The sequence below is a fragment of the Osmerus mordax genome, chromosome 3 (assembly GCF_038355195.1).
Source record: "Osmerus mordax isolate fOsmMor3 chromosome 3, fOsmMor3.pri, whole genome shotgun sequence".
Lineage (NCBI taxonomy): Eukaryota > Metazoa > Chordata > Actinopteri > Osmeriformes > Osmeridae > Osmerus > Osmerus mordax.
Window position 1 is genome coordinate 1,387,395 of NC_090052.1, and position 19,747 is coordinate 1,407,141.

Genomic DNA, 19,747 nt, shown 5'->3' on the forward strand with positions numbered 1-19,747 from the left:
AGAAGCCGTGTGTCCCTGAACCCCGTCTGTCTCTGGTCCATGTTAAAACAATGCTAGTTTTACCAGATAACCTTTGGGTCATGTGACCCGAAGGCAGCACAAGGGTTAAGGGTTTAGAGGCAAACTTGTTCAAATGCTCCCCAAAAAAAACATTACCAGTTGATCATATGAGTTAATTGTTTTATTGTTCATGCAAGCACTTGTTAACATTTGAGTTTTATGTAATATAAACATTGCGTTTCACTTTGTTGGGTTTATTAAGAAAGTACACTTCAGAAGAGAACAAATTGCTTCAGAAGAGAACAAACTGCTTGAGAAGAGAACAAATTGCTTGAGAAGAGAACAAACTGTTTCAGAACAGAAAATTGACTGCTGGGACAGCGTGGCCCCAGACATCACTGCTTCTGGGGTTTCCTATCCTGGACACTCAGGTGACTCTTCAGATTGTTGTTTCTTTTACCTGGATAGGCACAGTGTGGGCAGCTGTAGGCTTCTCTCCAGTGTGGGTCCTTTTGTGCTTTTTCAATCCACCAGATGTAGAGAAAGCTTTATCACAGCACTCACAGCTGTAGGGCTTCTCTCCAGTGTGGATCCTGCTGTGCTTTCTAAAAGTAGAAGAGTCACTAAAGGTTTTCCCACAGAGGTCACAGCTGTAGGGCTTCTCTCCAGTGTGGATCCTGCTGTGAGCTCTTAAACTGCCAGCCCGGCTAAAGGTTTTACCACAGAGGTCACAGCTGTAGGGCTTCTCTCCAGTGTGGATCCTGCTGTGAGCTCTTAAACTGCCAGACTGGCTAAAGGTTTTACCACAGAGGTCACAGCTGTAGGGCTTCTCTCCAGTGTGGATCCTGCTGTGAAGGCTGAGAGTATTTGCATGGCTAAATGTTTTACCACAGAGTTCACAGCTGTAGGGCTTCTCTCCAGTGTGGGTCCTGCGGTGAGACCTTAAACTGTCAGCATGGCTTAAGGTTTTACCACAGAGGTCACAGCTGTAGGGCTTCTCTCCAGTATGGATCCTGCGGTGAACTATGAAAGTGGCAGCCTTGCTAAAACTTCGACCACAGAGGTCACAGCTATAGGGCTTCTCTCCAGTGTGGATTCTGCGGTGAGATCTTAAATTGCCAGCCTGGCTAAAGGTTTTACCACAGAGGTCACAGCTGTAGGGCTTCTCTCCAGTGTGGGTCCTGTGATGATATCTGAAATTGCTAGCCTGGCTAAAGGTTTTACCACAGAGGTCACAGCAGTAAGGCTTCTCTCCAGTGTGGGTCATGTGGTGCTTCTTCAATCCACCAGACGTAAAGAAGGCTTCATCACAGAGGTCACAGCTGTAAGGCTTCTTTCCAATGTGGGTCCTGCGGTGAGATCGTAAACTGTCAGCATGGCTAAAGGTTTTACCACAGAGGTCACAGCTGTAGGGCTTCTCTCCAGTGTGGATCCTGCGGTGAACTATGAAAGTGGCAGCCTTGCTAAAACTTTGACCACAGAGGTCACAGCTGTAGGGCTTCTCTCCAGTGTGGATTCTGCGGTGAGATCTTAAATTGCCAGCCTGGCTAAAGGTTTTACCACAGAGGTCACAGCTGTAGGGCTTCTCTCCAGTGTGGGTCCTGCTATGATATCTTAAATTGCTAGCCTGGCTAAAGGTTTTACCACAGAGGTCACAGCAGTAAGGCTTCTCTCCAGTGTGGATCATGTGGTGATCTCTTAAATGGGCAGCATGGCTAAAGGTTTTATCACATAAGTCACAGCTGTAGGGCTTCACCCCAGTGTGGATCCTGCGGTGAACTCTTAAACCGTCCGACCGACTAAAGGTTTTACCACAGAGGTCACAGCTGTAGGGCTTCTCTCCAGTGTGGACCCTGCTGTGAATTCTTAAACGGTTAGCACTCCTGAAGGTTTGACCACAGAGGTCACAGCTGTAGGGCTTCTCTCCTGTGTGGATCATCATGTGTTGCTTGAGGTAACTGGGTGAGGAAAGGCTCTTCCCACAGGTATCACAGTGATTTGTCTCCATAACGGGTTTCTCTTTGTTATGTTTGGTCTCTCTGGTTGAGACTCTCTGGAGCCTTAAGATGTCCTCTCTGTCTAGTCTCCGCCCACGATCAAGTATGATTGGCCAACAGAAGATCTGTTGGAAACAGTTCCAAGTTAATGAGCATTCAGCCTTCAGAAAAAGGGACATCTGTTGTCTGTCATAACATCTCTGCATATGTAATGTTGATCATTTAGTGAAGAGTGTGTTTCTCAGGTTTATTTTGTCTGGAGAAACACACAACACTGATGACATCTGCATGCCCAGCAAACAACTCCTCTTTATAGTCAGTTGGTTTTCTTTTACAAAACAGGAATACAAACCACCCATTTTTACAATTTGCAGTATCTGCAACTTCATAAAAATGTACACCCAGTTCACTGAGCAACACAAATCAACATCTTCTTTCATTTGCAGGTAGGCTACAGTAGGCTACTCTTGCCAATGTAAAGACCGTTCTCATAAAAACATATTCAACACGTCACCTAGGGTCAGAAATGTTATCCTCAAAAGTGAACCGTATTCAAAAAACAATTGTCAAGTATACAGGGCGCCAATAGTGAAAAAGTTGCTGTTCAAATAAACCATCATACGAGAGCTAGGCTAATAATAACTCTACTAACATAATCGTTTTCTCGGATTTTCGTCGTCCGCATCACCGCCCTCGCATCTATTAAACACTTGGTATTGAACACTCAAAAACAAACCGCATTATTCACTACTAACTACGTAAAGTTTAGCTCTACTATGTGATATTCACGACATACTAACCTGGGAAACACAACAAACTAAATAATAGGAATGACAACAAGAACAGTTCTTCTTCTTTGTCGATGTTATGGCAGACTTCAACCTACGCTGAAGTAGTGCATCACCGCCACCTACTGGTCGGGAGTTTGAGGCCGACGGCTTTCACAGTCTCAAAAAAAAACTAAGAATTAAGACGACCATAATTGACTTAAACTTATAGGCCTTATAACAAGTTGAAACGGTCAAAACGACAAGTGTTACAGAATGCCGCATATTCACTTTCAACGTTATGATGATTAAAGGGGTCATTGACTGCGAAACCGAATTTACCTTGTCATGGTTGGATAACGACAGAGGGTGGGTAATAATCGGAGAGTAAAATTGACATACAGAGAACCTCAAAGTCTATTGACACATCTTTCCTATGCAAATCTAAAAAAATTGAATCTGGTTGTAAAACGCTCGGTTTCCAAAATGTGGCTCCACCTTTTTAGGCTCTGGTCTGTAGGCTACACCCCAACATTTTCTCCGCGCTGCACTGCACTTCCACGGGAATTAGGCCTACAAAGAAGAAAGTTTGTAAGTATTTCAAGGATTTTGAAAATGGACCACGGTCGTACATGCAGTGTTCTGGGCTGTACAGGGAATGCTGACACTTGTCATAGTCTTCCCAAGGAACGACGGGCATGGCTGATGTTTGTCTATGAGAAAATCCCTGTGAAGTTCGACACTCAATTAGCTATTCATTTGCTCGAACCATTTCATCAAAGACAGTTTTGAAAACCTTGGACAATTTAAAGCAGGATTTGCTAAGCCGCTGTTCCGACCGTATTCTCATCACAACCGCAAGCTGTAAGTATGATTTTGTCGCTAACAGTTATTACATTTACATTTAGTCATTTAGCAGACGCTCTTATCCAGAGCGACTTACAGTAAGTACAGGGACATTCCCCCGAGGCAAGTAAGGTGAAGTGCTAGCAATGCTAACGTATCCTGCATCTAGCATAGGTAGAATGTGTGAGGATTTAGTTTATTGGCAATGGGGCTAACGTTATTTCATTTTTCTGACTGTGTTTCATTAGAATAAATAACTTGTGTTGTCATGTAAATCTACAATTCACAATGCATGTTTGGCTATGTTGCGTCTTTGCTCCGCAGCTTCGCTCGTTCTAAACCAACCAATCAGCCCGCAGATCATCTATATATTCATGAGCATACCATAAAAGGGAGAAAACCTCTCATTAGTCTGAGGGTTAGGGTTAGACTGTGTCATCTTGTCTAGTTTTCGTTGTGTTTTCACCTTTGCTTGTTTACACCGTCGACGTATTGTGATTGCCCGTGTTGCCCTGTCTGCCTGTGATCACAAACCCATGTGTGCCCGGGCTGCCCTGCAAATAACCTCAGCCTTTTGATCCAGCTCAGAGACCAGCGGTGTTACAGATGAATTAAGAGGCAAACTTGTTTAAATGCTCAAAAAAAAATACCATCACCAGTTGATCATATTAGTTAATTGTTTTATTGTTAATGCAAGCACGTGTTACATTTACATTTACATTTAGTCATTTAGCAGACGCTCTTATCCAGAGCGACTTACAGTAAGTACAGGGACATTCCCCCCGAGGCAAGTAGGGTGAAGTGCCTTGCCCAAGGACACAACGTCAGTTGGCATGACCGGGAATCGAACTGGCAACCTTCGGATTACTAGCCCGATTCCCTCACCGCTCAGCCACCTGACTCCCTAACACTCCTGTGTTAACATTTGAGTTTTATATAAACATTGCTTTTCACTTTGTTGGGTTTATTAAGAAAGTACACTTCGGATGAGAACAAACTGCAACTTCAAATGGTTGTTTCTTTTACCTGAATAGGTACAGTGTGGGCAGCTGTGGGCTTCTCTCCAATGTGGGTCCTGCGGTGAGATCTTAAACTGTCAGCCCGGCTAAAGGTTTTACCACAGAGGTCACAGCTGTAGGGCTTCTCTCCAGTGTGGGTCCTGCGGTGAACTCTGAAATGGGCAGCCTGGCTAAAGGTTTTACCACAGAGGTCACAGACGTAGGGCTTCTCTCCAGTGTGGATCCTACCGTGCTTTTTCAATCCACCAGACGTAGAGAAGGCTTTATCACAGCACTCACAGCTGTAGGGCTTCTTTCCAGTGTGGGTCCTGCGGTGAATTCTTAAACTGCCAGCCAGGCTAAAGGTTTTACCACAGAGGTCACAGCTGTAGGGCTTCTCTCCAGTGTGGATCCTGCTGTGAACTTTGAAATGGGCAGCCTGGCTAAAGGTTTTACCACAGAGGTCACAGATGTAGGGCTTCTCTCCAGTGTGGATTCTGCGATGAACTCTTAAAACGCTAGACCGGCTAAAGGTTTTACCACAGAGGTCACAGATGTAGGGCTTCTCTCCAGTGTGGATTCTGCGATGAACTCTTAAAACGCTAGACCGGCTAAAGGTTTTACCACAGAGGTCACAGCTGTAAGTCTTCTTTCCAACGTGGGTCCTGCGGTGAGTTCTTAAACTGCCAGCATGGCTAAAGGTTTTACCGCAGAGGTCACAGCTGTAGGGCTCTGCTCCAGTGTGGATCCTGCTGTGAACTCTGAAATGGGCAGCCTGGCTAAAGGTTTTACCACAGAGGTCACAGCTGTAGGGCTTCTCTCCAGTGTGGATTCTGCGGTGAACTCTTAAAACGTTAGACCGGCTAAAGGTTTTACCACAGAGGTCACAGCTGTAGGGCTTCTCTCCAGTGTGGATCCTGCGGTGAACTTTGAAACTAGCAGAATTACTTAAGGTTTTACCACAGAGGTCACAGCTGTAGGGCTTCTTTCCAGTGTGGATCCTGCGGTGAACTCTGAAATGGGCAGCCTGGCTAAAGTTTTTACCACAGAGGTCACATCTGTAGGGCTTCTTTCCAGTGTGGGTCCTGCTGTGAGCTCTGAAATTGGCTTTATGTCTGAAAGTTTTACCACAGAGGTCACAGCTGTAGGGCTTCTCCCCAGTGTGGATCCTGCGGTGAACTCTTAAACTGTATGACTGGCTGAAGGTTTTACCACAGAGGTCACAGTTGTAGGGCTTCTCTCCAGTGTGGATCCTGCTGTGAGTACTTAAACAGTTAGCCCTGCTGAATGTTTGACCACAGAGGTCACAGCTGTAGGGCCTCTCTCCAGTGTGGATCCTGCGGTGAGCTCTGAAATTTCCAGTTTGGCTAAAGGTTTTCCCACAGAGGTCACAGCTGTAGGGCTTCCTTCCTGTGTGGATCATCATGTGCTGCTTGAGGTTACTGGATGAGGAAAGGCTCTTCCCACAGGTGTCACAGTGATGTGTCTCCATAACAGGTCTCACTGTTCTGTTTGGTCTCTCTGGTTGAGTTTATCTCTGTAGTCTTTCTGGTGCCTTAAGATGTCCTCTCTGTCTTGTCTCCGCCCACGATCAAGTATGATTGGCCAACAGAGGATCTGTTGGAAACAGTTCCAAGTTAATGAGCATTCAGACTTCAGAAAAAGGGACATCTGTTGTCTGTCATAACATCTCTGCATATGTAATGTTGATCATTTAGTGAGCAGTCTGTTTTTTAGGTTTATTTTGTCTGGAGAAACACAACACTGTGATGACAACTGCATGCCCAGCAAACAACTCCTCTTTATAGTCAGTTGGTTTTCTTTTACAAAACAAGAATACAAACCACCCATTTGTACAATATGCAGTATCTGCAACTTCATAAAAATGACTATGGTTTGTGAATGCATAGTTTTAAATCCAATTCTAAAAACATGATACTTCATTGCCTGTTTCTCATCTATGATGCACCAGCTTTTTAAAGCTGAATTACAAAACTATAGACACAAATAAATCGTTTCAGTTTGATTCAAGATATTACTGAGCATCCACAAGGACATTAACTAAATGGAGCGGTGTATAGGCTACTGAGAATAAGGTGTCCAGTACTAAAGTGTCCATAAGTGCTAGCTGACAGATGGTACGATACACTTTGAGTCGGCTTGTTTAAAAAAAAAAAAAACAGTTGACAACAGGTGTGGTGTTGAAGTGACTGCAGAGGTGTACGACCTCACCCAAGACTTAGTATACTAATGACAAATAACTAAAAAAAAAACTGGATGTACAGTTTGAATTTGTATGCTTTCAAACTTCTCGTGTACACCAATCTGGTTACATCTGTGGGTTCTGTAATTAAGACAGAGTCGTTTAAACTTTGAGACTTTACTCCCATGCAATAGACTTGTACACCCAGTTCAACATGCAATAGACTTGTACACCCAGTTCACTGAGCAACACAAATTTCTGTCATTTGTAGGTGGCTACAGTAGGCTACTCTTGCTAATTTAAAAACCGTTCTCATAAAAACATATTCAACACGTCACCTAGGGTCAGCAACGTTAACCTCAAAAGTGCACAGTTTCAAATCTCACAAGCATTGTATCACAAACAGAACCGTATTCAAAAATAATTGTCCAGTGTACAGGGCGCCAATACTGAAAAAGTTTCTCTTAAAATAAACCATCATACTAGAGCTAGGCTAATTATACCCACATCATCGTTTCCTTGGATTTTGGTTGTCCGTAGCACTGCCCTCGCATCTATTAAACACTTGGTATTGCACACTCAAAAACAAAACTCATTATTCACTACTACCACGTAAAGTTTAGCTCTAATATGATATATTTGTGATATTCACGACGTACTAACCTGGGAAATAAAACAAAGTAAATGTTCACAGGAATGTCAACAAGAACCGTTCTTCTTTGTTGATGTTAAGGCAGACTGCAACCAACGCTAAAGTAGTGCATCACTGCCACCTACTGTTCGGGAGTGAGACCAGCGGCCTTCACCGTCTCAAAAAAAGAAATACCGTACAGAACTAGAAAGTTCATTTCCTGCAGAAAATGCGTTGGAAAGCTGAAACCTGAAATTAATAAAAAAGAAAAGCTTTGATTCATCCCCCCTCTCCGCTGACCCTGCTTAGCAACTGCAGGGATGCTAGGGGCCAATAAAGGAGGTGATACTCCCTTGAAATTACAGGATTGGGTAAGGGAGAGAGGGGGTGAGGTGACAGACAGGGCTTTTATTTTGAAATGATGTGTGTGTATGGGTGTGGGGGAAGGACAATATGTCGGAGGTATGCAGAAGCAGAAAGCTTTAAAAATCGTGGTTTTAGAGGAGAACGCCCTCTTAACCCTTGTGTTCTCTTCGGGTCATTCTGACCCATCAGTCATTGTGACCCACAGTCGTATTGCGACAACTTTACTGCATACAAAAACAAAGTGAAGCATTTTCTTTTGACTGTTGGGCTGTCTCAGACCCTCCACATTGCGAAGGTTAAAGGATAATTATTTTTATTTGTTTTTGTATTGGGTAAAATTGGGTAAACACAACGATGGTTCGTCATGAACCTTTGGGTCATGTGACCCGAAGGCAGCACAAGGTTTAAAATACCTGAGTGACAAAAAAATCCTAATCTATTTAGAGATATTGGGGGGGTGGGGGTCAGGGTGGAGGAGGAAGGGACAAGCGAGGGGTTTGCAAGATGTCGATCTGAGTTGACTGAACATCTCCGTCATGTGACTCCACTAATCAGCTAATACCAATCACCTGTGTGAGAGACGGAGTGGTGGTGTCTGTGTGGTAGCAACAGTGATGGCGCAGCTGTGATCGTTAACAAGCTGATCAAAGGGCAGAGAGAACAGAAATGTACCTAGAATCCACACCTCAAACAAGTTAACCTAGACGCAAAACTATACCTCCAATCCCAAAAATATTCTCAGAGACCCAAGACTCTGCCGATGGGCACAGCATCTAATTTTCTTCTTTGGAAAGGGCACCATTTGGGACACTGTCATGTAGGGGCAGCATAAATCACTAAATGTAACAGTCATTTAGCAGACGCTCTTATCCAGAGCGACTTACAGTAAGTACAGGGACATTCCCCCCGAGGCAAGTAGGGTGAAGTGCCTTGCCCAAGGACACAACGTCATTTGCACGGCCGGGAATCGAACTGGCAACCTTCAGATTACTAGCCCGATTCCCTAACCGCTCAGCCACCTGACTCCCCGACTCTTATACACTCTGCAGTGTGTGGGAGATCTGCTCAAGCCTCAGCAGTATGTGTTTTGCCCTGTTTTGCTGAGTGCAATAGTAGCATGCACTAATGGCAAGGAATGCTGCTGTGAGCCCTTTTTTTACCCATATTCATTGGATCTCATCCTACCTGTCGGGAAGATCCTACCAGGTCTCCTGGGGAGGCAAAGTGTCAGGACCCCACCAGCTCTCCACTGGTGTCCCACAGGGCTCCTTCCTTGGACCCCTCCTCTTCTCTCTGTACACCACCTCGCTTGGACCGATCCTCACCTCCCATGGCTTCTCCTACCACTGCTACGCTGACGACACGCAGCTGTACGTGTCATTCCCCCCGACTGATCCGGGGATCTCAGCTAGGATTGAGGCCTGCCTCGCAGACATCTCCGACTGGATGACCAAGCACCACCTCCAGCTGAACCTCGCCAAAACAGAACTTCTCATCATCCCAGCCAAGCCCTCCATCTCCCACGATCTCTCAATCACCCTGGGATCTGCGACGGTGACCCCTTCATCCTCTGCCAGGACCCTCGGGGTGACCATGGATGACGAGCTCTCCCTGACAGCCCACATTGCTGCGGTCTCCCGGTCGTGTAGATTCACCCTCTACAACATCCGGAAGATCAGGAGATACCTTTATCAAGACGCACTTGTTCCGGGAGTACAACGGCACTTAGGAATGCTTGGCTAGACCTGTTAGTTTCCTCCAGGATCACAATGACTCTTATTGAGAGACTTGTTGGTTGGTTGTAACAGATTTTAATTGTTGTACTCGCTGTGAAATATTTTTTACTGTTAATTGTTTTTCTACAGGTACACTTGCACTTTTGAGTTTCATATTGTTTAATTGTAACTTGTTTAACTGCATGCTCTTATGGTTCTTCCCTTTGGCACTTATTTGGTTTTCACAATGTATGCTTCATGTTTTGGCTGCTCGCAATGTTCGGGGCTTTCTCGTTGTTATGATCAGTGACCTATGCACTTTTGTAAAGCTCTCTCTTGGAAGTCGCTTTGGATAAAAGCATCTGCTAAATGCATAATTGTAATGTAAATGTAATATGTCCAGCCCAATTGTGATTTTGCGTGCTGTGGCGAGTCTTTAAATTTCTGCTTTTCGGCATTGTAAAGTTTATCAATTAAATTAGTTATTTTTGCTTTCTTGGGAACGGTCAACCTCTTATCAATGGTCCGCATCATTTGAACAAAATCTTCGTCCTCATCCGAACGGGCAGGTTGGTTTACAACCAGCTTTGCTCGTTGTGAACCAACCAATCAGCACGCAGCTCATCTATATATTCATGAGCATACCATGAAAGGAAGATAACCTCTCGTTAGTCTGAGGGTTAGGGTTAGACTGTGTCATCGTCTCTAGTTTTCGTTGTGTTTTCACCTTTGCTTGTTTACACCGTCGACGTATTGTGATTGCCCGTGTTGCCCTGTCTGCCTGTGATCACAAACCCATGTGTGCCCGGGCTGCCCTGCAAATAACCTCAGCCTTTTGATCCAGCTCAGAGACCAGCGGTGTTACAGATGAATTAAGAGGCAAACTTGTTCAAATGCTCCCCAAAAAAACCATTACCAGTTGATCATATGAGTTAATTGTTTTATTGTTCATGCAAGCACATGTTAATTTTTTAGGAGTTTTATGTAATATAAACATTGCATTTCACTTTGTTGGGCTTATTAAGAAAGTACACTTCAGAAGAGAACAAATTGCTTGAGAAGAGAACAAACTGTTTCAGAACAGAAAATTGACTGCTGGGACAGCGTGGCCCCAGACATCACTGCTTCTGGGGTTTCCTATCCTGGACACTCAGGTGACTCTTCAGATTGTTGTTTCTTTTACCTGGATAGGCACAGTGTGGGCAGCTGTAGGCTTCTCTCCAGTGTGGGTCCTTTTGTGCTTTTTCAATCCACCAGACGTAGAGAAAGCTTTATCACAGCACTCACAGCTGTAGGGCTTCTCTCCAGTGTGGATCCTGCTGTGCTTTCTAAAACTAGAAGAGTCGCGAAAGGTTTTACCACAAAGGTCACAGCTGTAGGGCTTCTCTCCAGTGTGGATCCTGCTGTGATTTCTAAAACTAGAAGAGTCGCTAAAGGTTTTACCACAGAGGTCACAGCTGTAGGGCTTCTCTCCAGTGTGGATCCTTCTGTGAACTCTGAAATGGGCAGCCTGGCTAAAGGTTTTACCACAGAGGTCACAGCTGTAGGGCTTCTCTCCAGTGTGGATCCTACTGTGCTTTTTCAATCCACCAGACGTAGAGAAGGCTTTATCACAGCACTCACAGCTGTAGGGCTTCTTTCCAGTGTGGGTCCTGCGGTGAATTCTTAAACTGCCAGTCAGGCTAAAGGTTTTACTACAGAGGTCACAGCTGTAGGGCTTCTCTCCAGTGTGGATCCTGCTGTGAGCTCTGAAATGGCCAGCCTGGCTAAAGGTTTTACCACAGAGGTCACAGACGTAGGGCTTCTCTCCAGTGTGGATCCTACCGTGCTTTTTCAATCCACCAGACGTAGAGAAGGCTTTATCACAGCACTCACAGCTGTAGGGCTTCTTTCCAGTGTGGGTCCTGCGGTGAATTCTTAAACTGCCAGCCAGGCTAAAGGTTTTACCACAGAGGTCACAGCTGTAGGGCTTTGCTCCAGTGTGGATCCTGCTATGAACTCTGAAATGGGCAGCCTGGCTAAAGGTTTTACCACAGAGGTCACAGCTGTAGGGCTTCTCTCCAGTGTGGATCCTGCTGTGAACTCTGAAATGGGCAGCCTGGCTAAAGGTTTTACCACATAGGTCACAGCTGTAGGGCTTCTCTCCAGTGTGCATCCTACTGTGCTTTTTCAATCCACCAGACGTAGAGAAGGCTTTATCACAGCACTCACAGCTGTAGGGCTTCTTTCCAGTGTGGGTCCTGCAGTGAATTCTTAAACTGCCAGCCAGGCTAAAGGTTTTACCACAGAGGTCACAGCTGTAGGGCTTCTCTCCAGTGTGGATCCTGCTGTGAACTGTGAAACTAGCATAACTACTTAAGGTTTTACCACAGAGGCTGCAGTTGTAGGGCTTTTCTCCAGTGTGGGTCCTGCGGTGAACTGTGAAACTAGCAGAATTACTTAAGGTTTTACCACAGAGGTCACAGCTGTAGGGCTTCTTTCCAGTGTGGGTCCTGCGGTGAATTCTTAAACTGCCAGCCAGGCTAAAGTTTTTACCACAGAGGTCACAGCTGTAGGGCTTCTTTTCAGTGTGGGTCCTGCTGTGAGCTCTGAAATTGGCTTTATGTCTAAACGTTTTACCACAGAGTTCACAGCTGTAGGGCTTCTCCCCAGTGTGGATCCTGCGGTGAACTCTTAAAGTGTCCGACCGTCTAAAGGTTTTCCCACAGAGGTCACAGTTGTAGGGCTTCTCTCCAGTGTGGATCCTGCTGTGAATTCTTAAACAGTTAGCACTGCTGAAGGTTTGACCACAGAGGTCACAGCTGTAGGGCTTCTCGCCTGTGTGGATCATCATGTGCTGCTTGAGTCTACCGGATGAGGAAAGGCTCTTCCCACAGGTGTCACAGTGATGTGTCTCCATAACAGGTCTCACTGTTCTGTTTGGTCTCTCTGGTTGAGTTTATCTCTGTGCTCTCTCTGGTTGAGTCTCTCTGGAGCCTTAAGATGTCCTCTCTGTCTAGTCTCCGCCCACGATCAAGTATGATTGGCCAACAGGGGATCTGTTGGTAACAGTTCCAAGTTAATGAGAATTCAGCCTTCACAAAAAGGGGGACATCTGTTGTCAGTCATAACATCTCTGCATATGTAATGTTGATCATTTAGTGAGCAGTCTGTTTTTCAGGTTTATTTTTTCTGGAGAAACACAACACTGTGATGACAACTGCATGCCCAGCAAACAACTCCTCTTTATAGTCAGTCAGTTGTTTTATTTTACAAAACAAGAATACAACCCACCAATTTATACAATATGCAGTATCTGCAACTTCATAAAAATTACTATGGTTTGTGAATGCATAGTTTTAAATCCAATTATAAAAACATGATACTTTAATGCCTTTTTCTCATTTATGATGCACCAGCTTTTTAAAGGTCCCATGACATGAAATGTTCACTTTAGGAGGTTATTTAACATTAATGAGTTCCCATAGCCTGCCTTTGGTCCCCCAGTGGCTAGAAATTTCGATAGGTGTAAACCAAGCCCTGGGTATTCATCTCCACCTTTGAGAAAATGAAAGCTGAAACGCTCGGTTTTGAAAATCGTCTCCTTATGTCGTCATAAGAAGGAAGGTTACCTCTCCTTTCTCTGCTTTGCCCGCACAGAGAATTTGGCCCACCAATGAGAAAAGGAGCTACGACCGTGCGAGCGCCGTATTGGTTTATCCTCGAGACATCATGGCTTGCAAACGACAGAAGCATGGCAGTTAGCCCCGCCTTTTTCTTCCTCGCAGCATTTAAAGCTACAGACACAGAAACGGCACGTCCTGAGGAAAGCTCATTGTGGGACTGCTCGAAGTGGCTGTAATTCTGCACCAAGGCTGAATTTCGGGAAAGAGACTTCAGATACAGTATTATGGGACCACTAAGGCCTGTATAAAAGCATACAAAAACAGCATGTCATGGGATCTTTAAAGCTGAATTACAAAACTATAGAAACTAATAAATTGTTTCAGTTTGATTCAAGATATTACTGAGCATCCACAAGGACATTAATTAAATGTAGCAATTTATAGGCTACCGAAAATAAGGTGTCCAGTACTAAAGTGTCCATAAGATTAGCAGTGCTAGTTGACAGATGGCACGTTACACTGAGTCGGACAGGTGTGGTGTTGAAGTGACTGCAGAGGTGTACAACCTCACCCAAGGCTTAGTATACTAATGATAAATAACTATTTAAAAACACTTATTCCAATCCCTTGCATTTTCCCGTTGCATGCAATTGCTTTAATATAAGCCTGGCTGGTACGGTTTGAATTTGTATGCTTTCAGACTTACCTTGTGTACACTAATCTGGTTACATATCTGTGGGTTCTGTAATTAAGACAGAGTCGTTTTAACTTTGAGACTTTACTCCCATGCAAATGCAATAGACTTGTACATCCAGTGCAACATGCAATAGACTTGTACACTCAGTTCACTGAGCAACACAAATCAACATCTTCTTTCATTTGTAGTTAGGCTACAGTAGGCTACTCTTGCTAATTCCAAAACCGTTCTCATAAAAACATATTCAACACGTCACCCAGGGTCGGCAATGTTAACCTCAAAAGTGCAGTTTCAAATCTCACAAGCATTGTATCAAAAACAGAACCGTATTCAAAAATAATTGTCAAATGTACTGGGCGCTAATACTGAAAACGTTTCTCTTCAAATAAACCATCATACTAGAGCTAGGCTAATTATACCCACATCATCGTTTTCTCGGATTTTGGTTGGCCGCAGCACCGCCCTCGCATCTATTAAACACTTGGTATTGAACACTCAAAAACAAAACTCATTATTCACTACTACCACGTAAAGTTGAGCTCTAATAGGATATATTTATGTGATATTCACGACGTACTAACCTGGGAAACACAACAAACTGAAGGTTCACAGGAATGACCACCAAACCGTTCTTCTTCTTTGTTGATGTTATGGCAGACTGCAACCAATGCTAAAGTAGTGCATCACTGCCACCTACTGTTCGGGAGTGAGACCAGCGGCCTTCACGGTCTCAAAAAAGGAAATACCGTACAGAACTAGAAAGTGCATTTCCTGCAGAAAATGCGTTGGAAAGCTGAAAGCTGAAATTAATAAAAAAAGAAAAGCTTTGATTCATCCCCTCTCTCCGCTGACCCTGCTCAGCAACTGCAGGGATGCGAGGGGCCTGATAATCAATAGAGGAGGTGAAACTCCCTTGAAATTACAGGATTGGGTGAGGGAGGAGACAGATTGGTATATAGAGTAAAAAGTTATTAAATTATGCACCTCATCACAAGAATGACATATAGAATTCCTTCAACAGGGCTTTTATTTTTAAATTATATGTGTGTGTGGGTGTGGGGGGGGGCAATATGTCGGAGGTATGCAGAAGCAGAAAGAAATTGCAGTTATTTAACTCTATGGGTTAAATCAGAGAAAGAATGGTCAAAGGAAGGTTAAATGAAATATACATTTAATAACATTGCAAATAAATGAAATCAATTACAAGGCAAACATGTTACAAAATGAAGGCTTTAAATCTTACCTACTCTACCTTGATAATTTTAAATCAGAGAGAGAGTGAGTAAAAGTTGAGCAAGGAGAATGAGAAGGACAAGCCGGAGCTGAGAAGTTCTCATGAGATCAAGAATCCACAGAACAATGCTTCACAATTCCCTTTACACCCAAGAACAACCAATCAGACCACATCTTGACCCTTACTTATCAACATATGACTAGCAAGGCTACAGTAACACAATGAGGCGTGAGAGCCATCAAGTAGAGACTCCGTCCAGTAACTCCAGATTTTAGCATCTGAGAGGAGGGGGGCAGGGTGACACCCAGCCTTTCAAAGCGATGATAAGGAACGATGCAAATCAATGAAAACACTCAAAACATCATTAGACGATCAGCACTACAATGTAGTAAACAACAATAAAAAAATTATGTGTGTGTACTGTCATGTTGGACTGTAGATCTGGTGTTACTGCATGTGCTGTCATGTTGGACTGTAGATCTGGTGTTACTGCATGTGCTGTCATGTTGGACTGTAGATCTGGTGTTACTGCATGTGCTGTCATGTTGGACTGTAGATCTGGTGTCACTGCATGTGCTGTCATGTTGGACTGTAGATCTGGTGTTACTGCATGTGCTGTCATGTTGGACTGTAGATCTGGTGTCACTGCATGTGCTGTCATGTTGGACTGTAGATCTGGTGGTACTGCATGTGCTGTCATGTTGGACTGTAGATCTGGTGTTACTGCATGTGCTGTCCCAGTAGGTGCAGGCCAGTAGTTCTTCCAGCTGTGGGTCATACAGAAGTTCTCTCAGGTGGTGACTGCTGGGACAGCTTGGCCCCAGACATCACTGCTTTGTTTTGTTTTCTATTGTGGATACGCAGGTGACTCTTCAGATGGTCATTTGTTTTACCTGAATAGTCACAGTGTGGGCAGCTGTAGGGCTTCTCTCCTCGATGGATCCTGCTGTGCTTCTTCAGTCCACTAGAGGAAGAGAAGGCTTCATCACAGGGGTCACAGCTGTAGGGATTCTTTCCAATGTGGGTCCTGCGGTGAGATCTTAAACTGCCAGCCAGGCTAAACGTTTTACCACAGAGGTCACAGCTGTAGGGCTTCGCTCCAGTATGGATCCTGCGGTGAACTCTGAAATGGGCAGCCTGGTTAAAACTTTGACCACAGAGGTCACAGCTGTAGGGCTTCTCTCCAGTGTGGATTCTGCGGTGTACTCTTAAAATGTCAGACCGGCTAAAGGTTTGACTACAGAGGTCACAGCTGTAGGGCTTCTCTCCAGTGTGGGTCCTGTGATGATATCTGAAATTGCCAGCCTGGCTAAAGGTTTTACCACAGAGGTCACAGCAGTAAGGCTTCTCTCCAGTGTGGGTCATGTGGTGATCTCTGAAATTGGCAGCCTGGCTAAAGGTTTTACCACAGAGGTCACAGCTGTAGGGCTTCTCTCCAGTGTGGGTCATGTGGTGATCTCTGAAATGGGCAGCCTGGCTAAAGGTTTTATCACAGAGGTCACAGCTGTAGGGCTTCTCCCCAGTGTGGATCCTGCGGTGAACTCTTAAACTGTCCGACCGGCTAAAGGTTTTACCACAGAGGTCACAGCTGTAGGGCTTCTCTCCAGTGTGGATCCTCCTGTGAACTGTGAAACTAGCAGAATTACTTAAGGTTTTACCACAGAGGTCACAGCTGTAGGGCTTTTCTTCAGTGTGGATCATGCTGTGAATTCTTAAACGGTCAGCCCGGCTAAAGGTTTGACCACAGAAGTCACAGCTGTAGGGCTTCTTTCCAATGTGGGTCCTGCGGTGATCTCTGAAATTGGCATTATGTCTAAAAGTTTTACCACAGATGTCACAGTTGTAGGGCTTCTCTCCAGTGTGGATCCTGCGGTGAACTGGCAAAGCAGAAGCCTGGCTAAAGGTTTTACCACAGAGGTCACAGCTGTAGGGCTTCTCTCCAGTGTGGATCCTGCTGTGAGCTCTGAAATTGCCAGCCTGGCTAAAGGTTTTCCCACAGAGGTCACAGCTGTAGGGCTTCTCTCCTGTGTGGATCATCATGTGCTGCTTAAGGTTACTGGATGAGGAAAGGCTCTTCCCACAGGTGTCACAGTGATGTGTCTCCATAACAGGTCTCACTGTTCTGTTTGGTCTCTCTGGTTTAGTTTATCTCTGTGCTCTCTCTGGTTGAGTCTCTCTGGAGCCTTAAGATGTCTTCTCTGTCTCGTCTCCACCCACGATCAAGTATGATTGGCCAACAGAAGATCTGTTGGAAACAGTTCCAAGTTAATGAGCATTCAGCCTTCACATAAAGGGACATCTGTTGTCTGTCATTTTAGGTGCGTTCGACATGGACTGCGGCTGCATGAAACGACCGGCGAGAGTAGCCGCTTGCAGTCGGGGAGGAGTTGAAAACGGCTCTGTAAAGTCGGACATTCCAGCTTCTCGTGGTTTGCTGCGTTGACGTCAGTCATGGCCGATCAAGCGCTGTTTGCTTACTTTATTTATAATTAAACGTAGTCTTTCCGTTAGTGAAGAGGCGGACTAAAACCCTTTCTTCAACACATTTTTAATTCAATTAACCCTTGTGCTGCCTTCAGGTCACATGACCCAAAGGTTCATAACGAACCATCGTTGTGTTTACCAAATTTTACCCAATACAAAAACAAATAAAAATAATTTTCTTTTAACCTTTGCAATGTGGGGGGTCTGAGACAGCCCAACGGTTAAAAGAAAATGCTTCACTTTGTTTTTGTATGCAGTAAATTTGTCGCAATACGACGGTGGGTCACAATGACTGATGGGTCAGAATGACCCAAAGATAACACAAGGGTTAAACAGTTTGGTCCGGATTTGAGCGTTGGCGAAACTGAAGGTGTCAGAATAATAACAAAACACGCGTCAAAGTTGTCGTGTGTGAGTCTGGCCAATCATGAAATAGCTGTGTCGTCATTAGAACCCGTGCAGTTGCTCTTGAGAAAATGCGCTCGGCTACACAGCCGGCAGTTCTCGAATCGATCACACGGTACTTTGATGGCTACGTCACAGTGACCTAGCCTCTGCGCCGTCTCAAGTCGGACAAAAAGTCTAACCAGAATTCACTGTTTCAAGTCAGCCGCCTGCAGCCGGCTGCAGCGCTGCATGAAGTCAGTCCATGTCGAAAGCACCTAATGTCTACTCTGCAGTGTTTTCCCTACCATTATATTAGGAGGGTACACCTAGTGGAAACACTGCTCTGCATATAATGTTGATCTTGTACATCCTCCCTATAGTCAGTTGGTTTTCTTTTACAAAAAGGCTACTGAAAATAAGGTGTCCAGTACTAAAGTGTCCATAAGTGTTGGCTGACAGATGGCACGATACACCTTGAGTCGGCTTGTTCAAAAGTTTTTTTTCTGTTGACAACAGGTGTGCTGTTGAAGTGACGGCAGAGGTGTGCGACCTCACCCAAGACTTAGTATACTAATGATAAATAACTATTAAAAAAACATTTTTGTTTTATTCCAATCCCTTGTTTGCATTTTCCCGTTGCATACAATTGCTTTAATATAAGCTTGGATGGTACAGTTTACATTTGTATGCTTTCAGACTTCTCTTGTGTAAACCATCTGGTTACATCTGTGGGTTCTGTAATTAAGAGTCGTTTGAGACTTTACTCCCATGCAATAGACTTGTACACCCAGTTCAACATGCAATAGACATGTTGAACTGGGTGTACAAGTTTAGTACACTCAGTTCACTGAGCAACACAAATCAACATACTTTTTCATTTGTAGGTAGAATAACAGTAGGCTACTCTTGCTAATTTAAAGACCGTTAAAAACATATTCAACACGTCACCTAGGGTCGGCAATGTTAAACTCAAAAGTGCACGTTTTCGAATCTCACAAGGATTGTATCACAAACAGAACCGTATGTGTACAGGGCGCCAACACTACTGAAAAAGTTGCTCTTCAAATAAACCATCATGCTAGAGCTAGGCTAATTATACAAACATCCCTCCCATCCACCCTCACATCCATTAAACACTTGGTAATGAACACTCAAAAACAAAAATCATTATTCACTACTACTACGTAAAGTTTAGCTGTACTATGATATATGTATGTGATCTTCAAGACATACTAACCTGGGAAACACAACAAACTAAATGTTCTCAGGAATGACAACAAGAACAGTTATTCTTCTTTGTCGATGTTATGGCAGACTGCAACCTACGCTGAAGTAGTGCATCACCGCCACCTACTGGTCGGGAGTGTGAGGCCGGCGGCCTTCACGGTCTCAAAAAACCCATAAAGAATGAAGACGACCATAATTGACTTAAACTTATAGGCCTTACAACAAGTTGAAACGGTCAAAACGACAAGTGTTAGAGAATGCCACATATTCACTTTCAACGTTATGATGAGTTATGATGATAAGCGAACCGTTAATGTGGAAGATTATGCACCGAAAATGACTGTTGCCAATGTCTATAACGGTTTTGGAAATTAGAAGGCTTTATTCCCATACATCCCTTACCAGTGAATGTTGAACCGTCTAGACCCAGGCAATTACGCATAACTTAAACAATGTCAGTCTTAATGAAAAATATGATGACGACAGAACTGGCAATAAGGAGGGTGAAACAGGGCGTGATTTACATGAGGCGTCCTAGTAGATTATTCCAATAAATACAACAACAAAAAAACATCCTTCGTTTTGTGATA

At 44.3% G+C, this 19,747-nt stretch overlaps 2 protein-coding genes across 4 annotated transcripts; both read right to left on the minus strand.

Annotated features, from left to right (window-relative positions):
* Positions 1-192: 192 nt before the first annotated feature.
* LOC136938971 (zinc finger protein 234-like) lies at positions 193-13,921 on the minus strand. 3 transcript variants are annotated; one of them, XM_067231850.1, is made up of 3 exons: positions 13,835-13,921; positions 10,794-12,561; positions 4,487-6,067 (listed from the first exon to the last, which is right to left on the minus strand). In XM_067231850.1, the coding sequence occupies exons 2-3, from the start codon at positions 12,420-12,422 to the stop codon at positions 4,616-4,618; spliced, it is 3,081 nt and encodes a 1,026-aa protein (XP_067087951.1). In that variant the 5' UTR covers positions 12,423-12,561; positions 13,835-13,921; the 3' UTR covers positions 4,487-4,615. The 3 variants fall into 3 exon arrangements, with proteins under 3 accessions (XP_067087935.1, XP_067087951.1, XP_067087945.1); XM_067231834.1 differs by lacking the exons at positions 4,487-6,067; positions 10,794-12,561; positions 13,835-13,921 and adding exons at positions 193-2,122; positions 2,650-2,694; XM_067231844.1 differs by lacking the exons at positions 10,794-12,561; positions 13,835-13,921 and adding an exon at positions 7,475-7,506 and having other exon boundaries at positions 4,487-6,225.
* A 1,051-nt stretch (positions 13,922-14,972) lies between these two features.
* Positions 14,973-19,216, minus strand: LOC136939080 (zinc finger protein 235-like). The gene is made up of 2 exons (XM_067231958.1): positions 19,168-19,216; positions 14,973-17,304 (listed from the first exon to the last, which is right to left on the minus strand). The coding sequence occupies exon 2, from the start codon at positions 17,163-17,165 to the stop codon at positions 15,834-15,836; it is 1,332 nt and encodes a 443-aa protein (XP_067088059.1). The 5' UTR covers positions 17,166-17,304; positions 19,168-19,216; the 3' UTR covers positions 14,973-15,833.
* Positions 19,217-19,747: the final 531 nt, after the last annotated feature.

Coding starts and splice junctions, on each gene's coding strand:
- LOC136938971 (XM_067231850.1), bottom strand. CDS start 12,422: ATGGAGACACATCACTGTGACACCTGTGGGAAGAGCCTTTCCTCATCC. Junction 6,068..10,793: donor GCTGTGAGTGCTGTGATAAA/GCTTTCTCTACG, acceptor ACCTGTGGGAAG/AGCCTTTCCTCATCCAGTAA.
- LOC136939080 (XM_067231958.1), bottom strand. CDS start 17,165: ATGGAGACACATCACTGTGACACCTGTGGGAAGAGCCTTTCCTCATCC.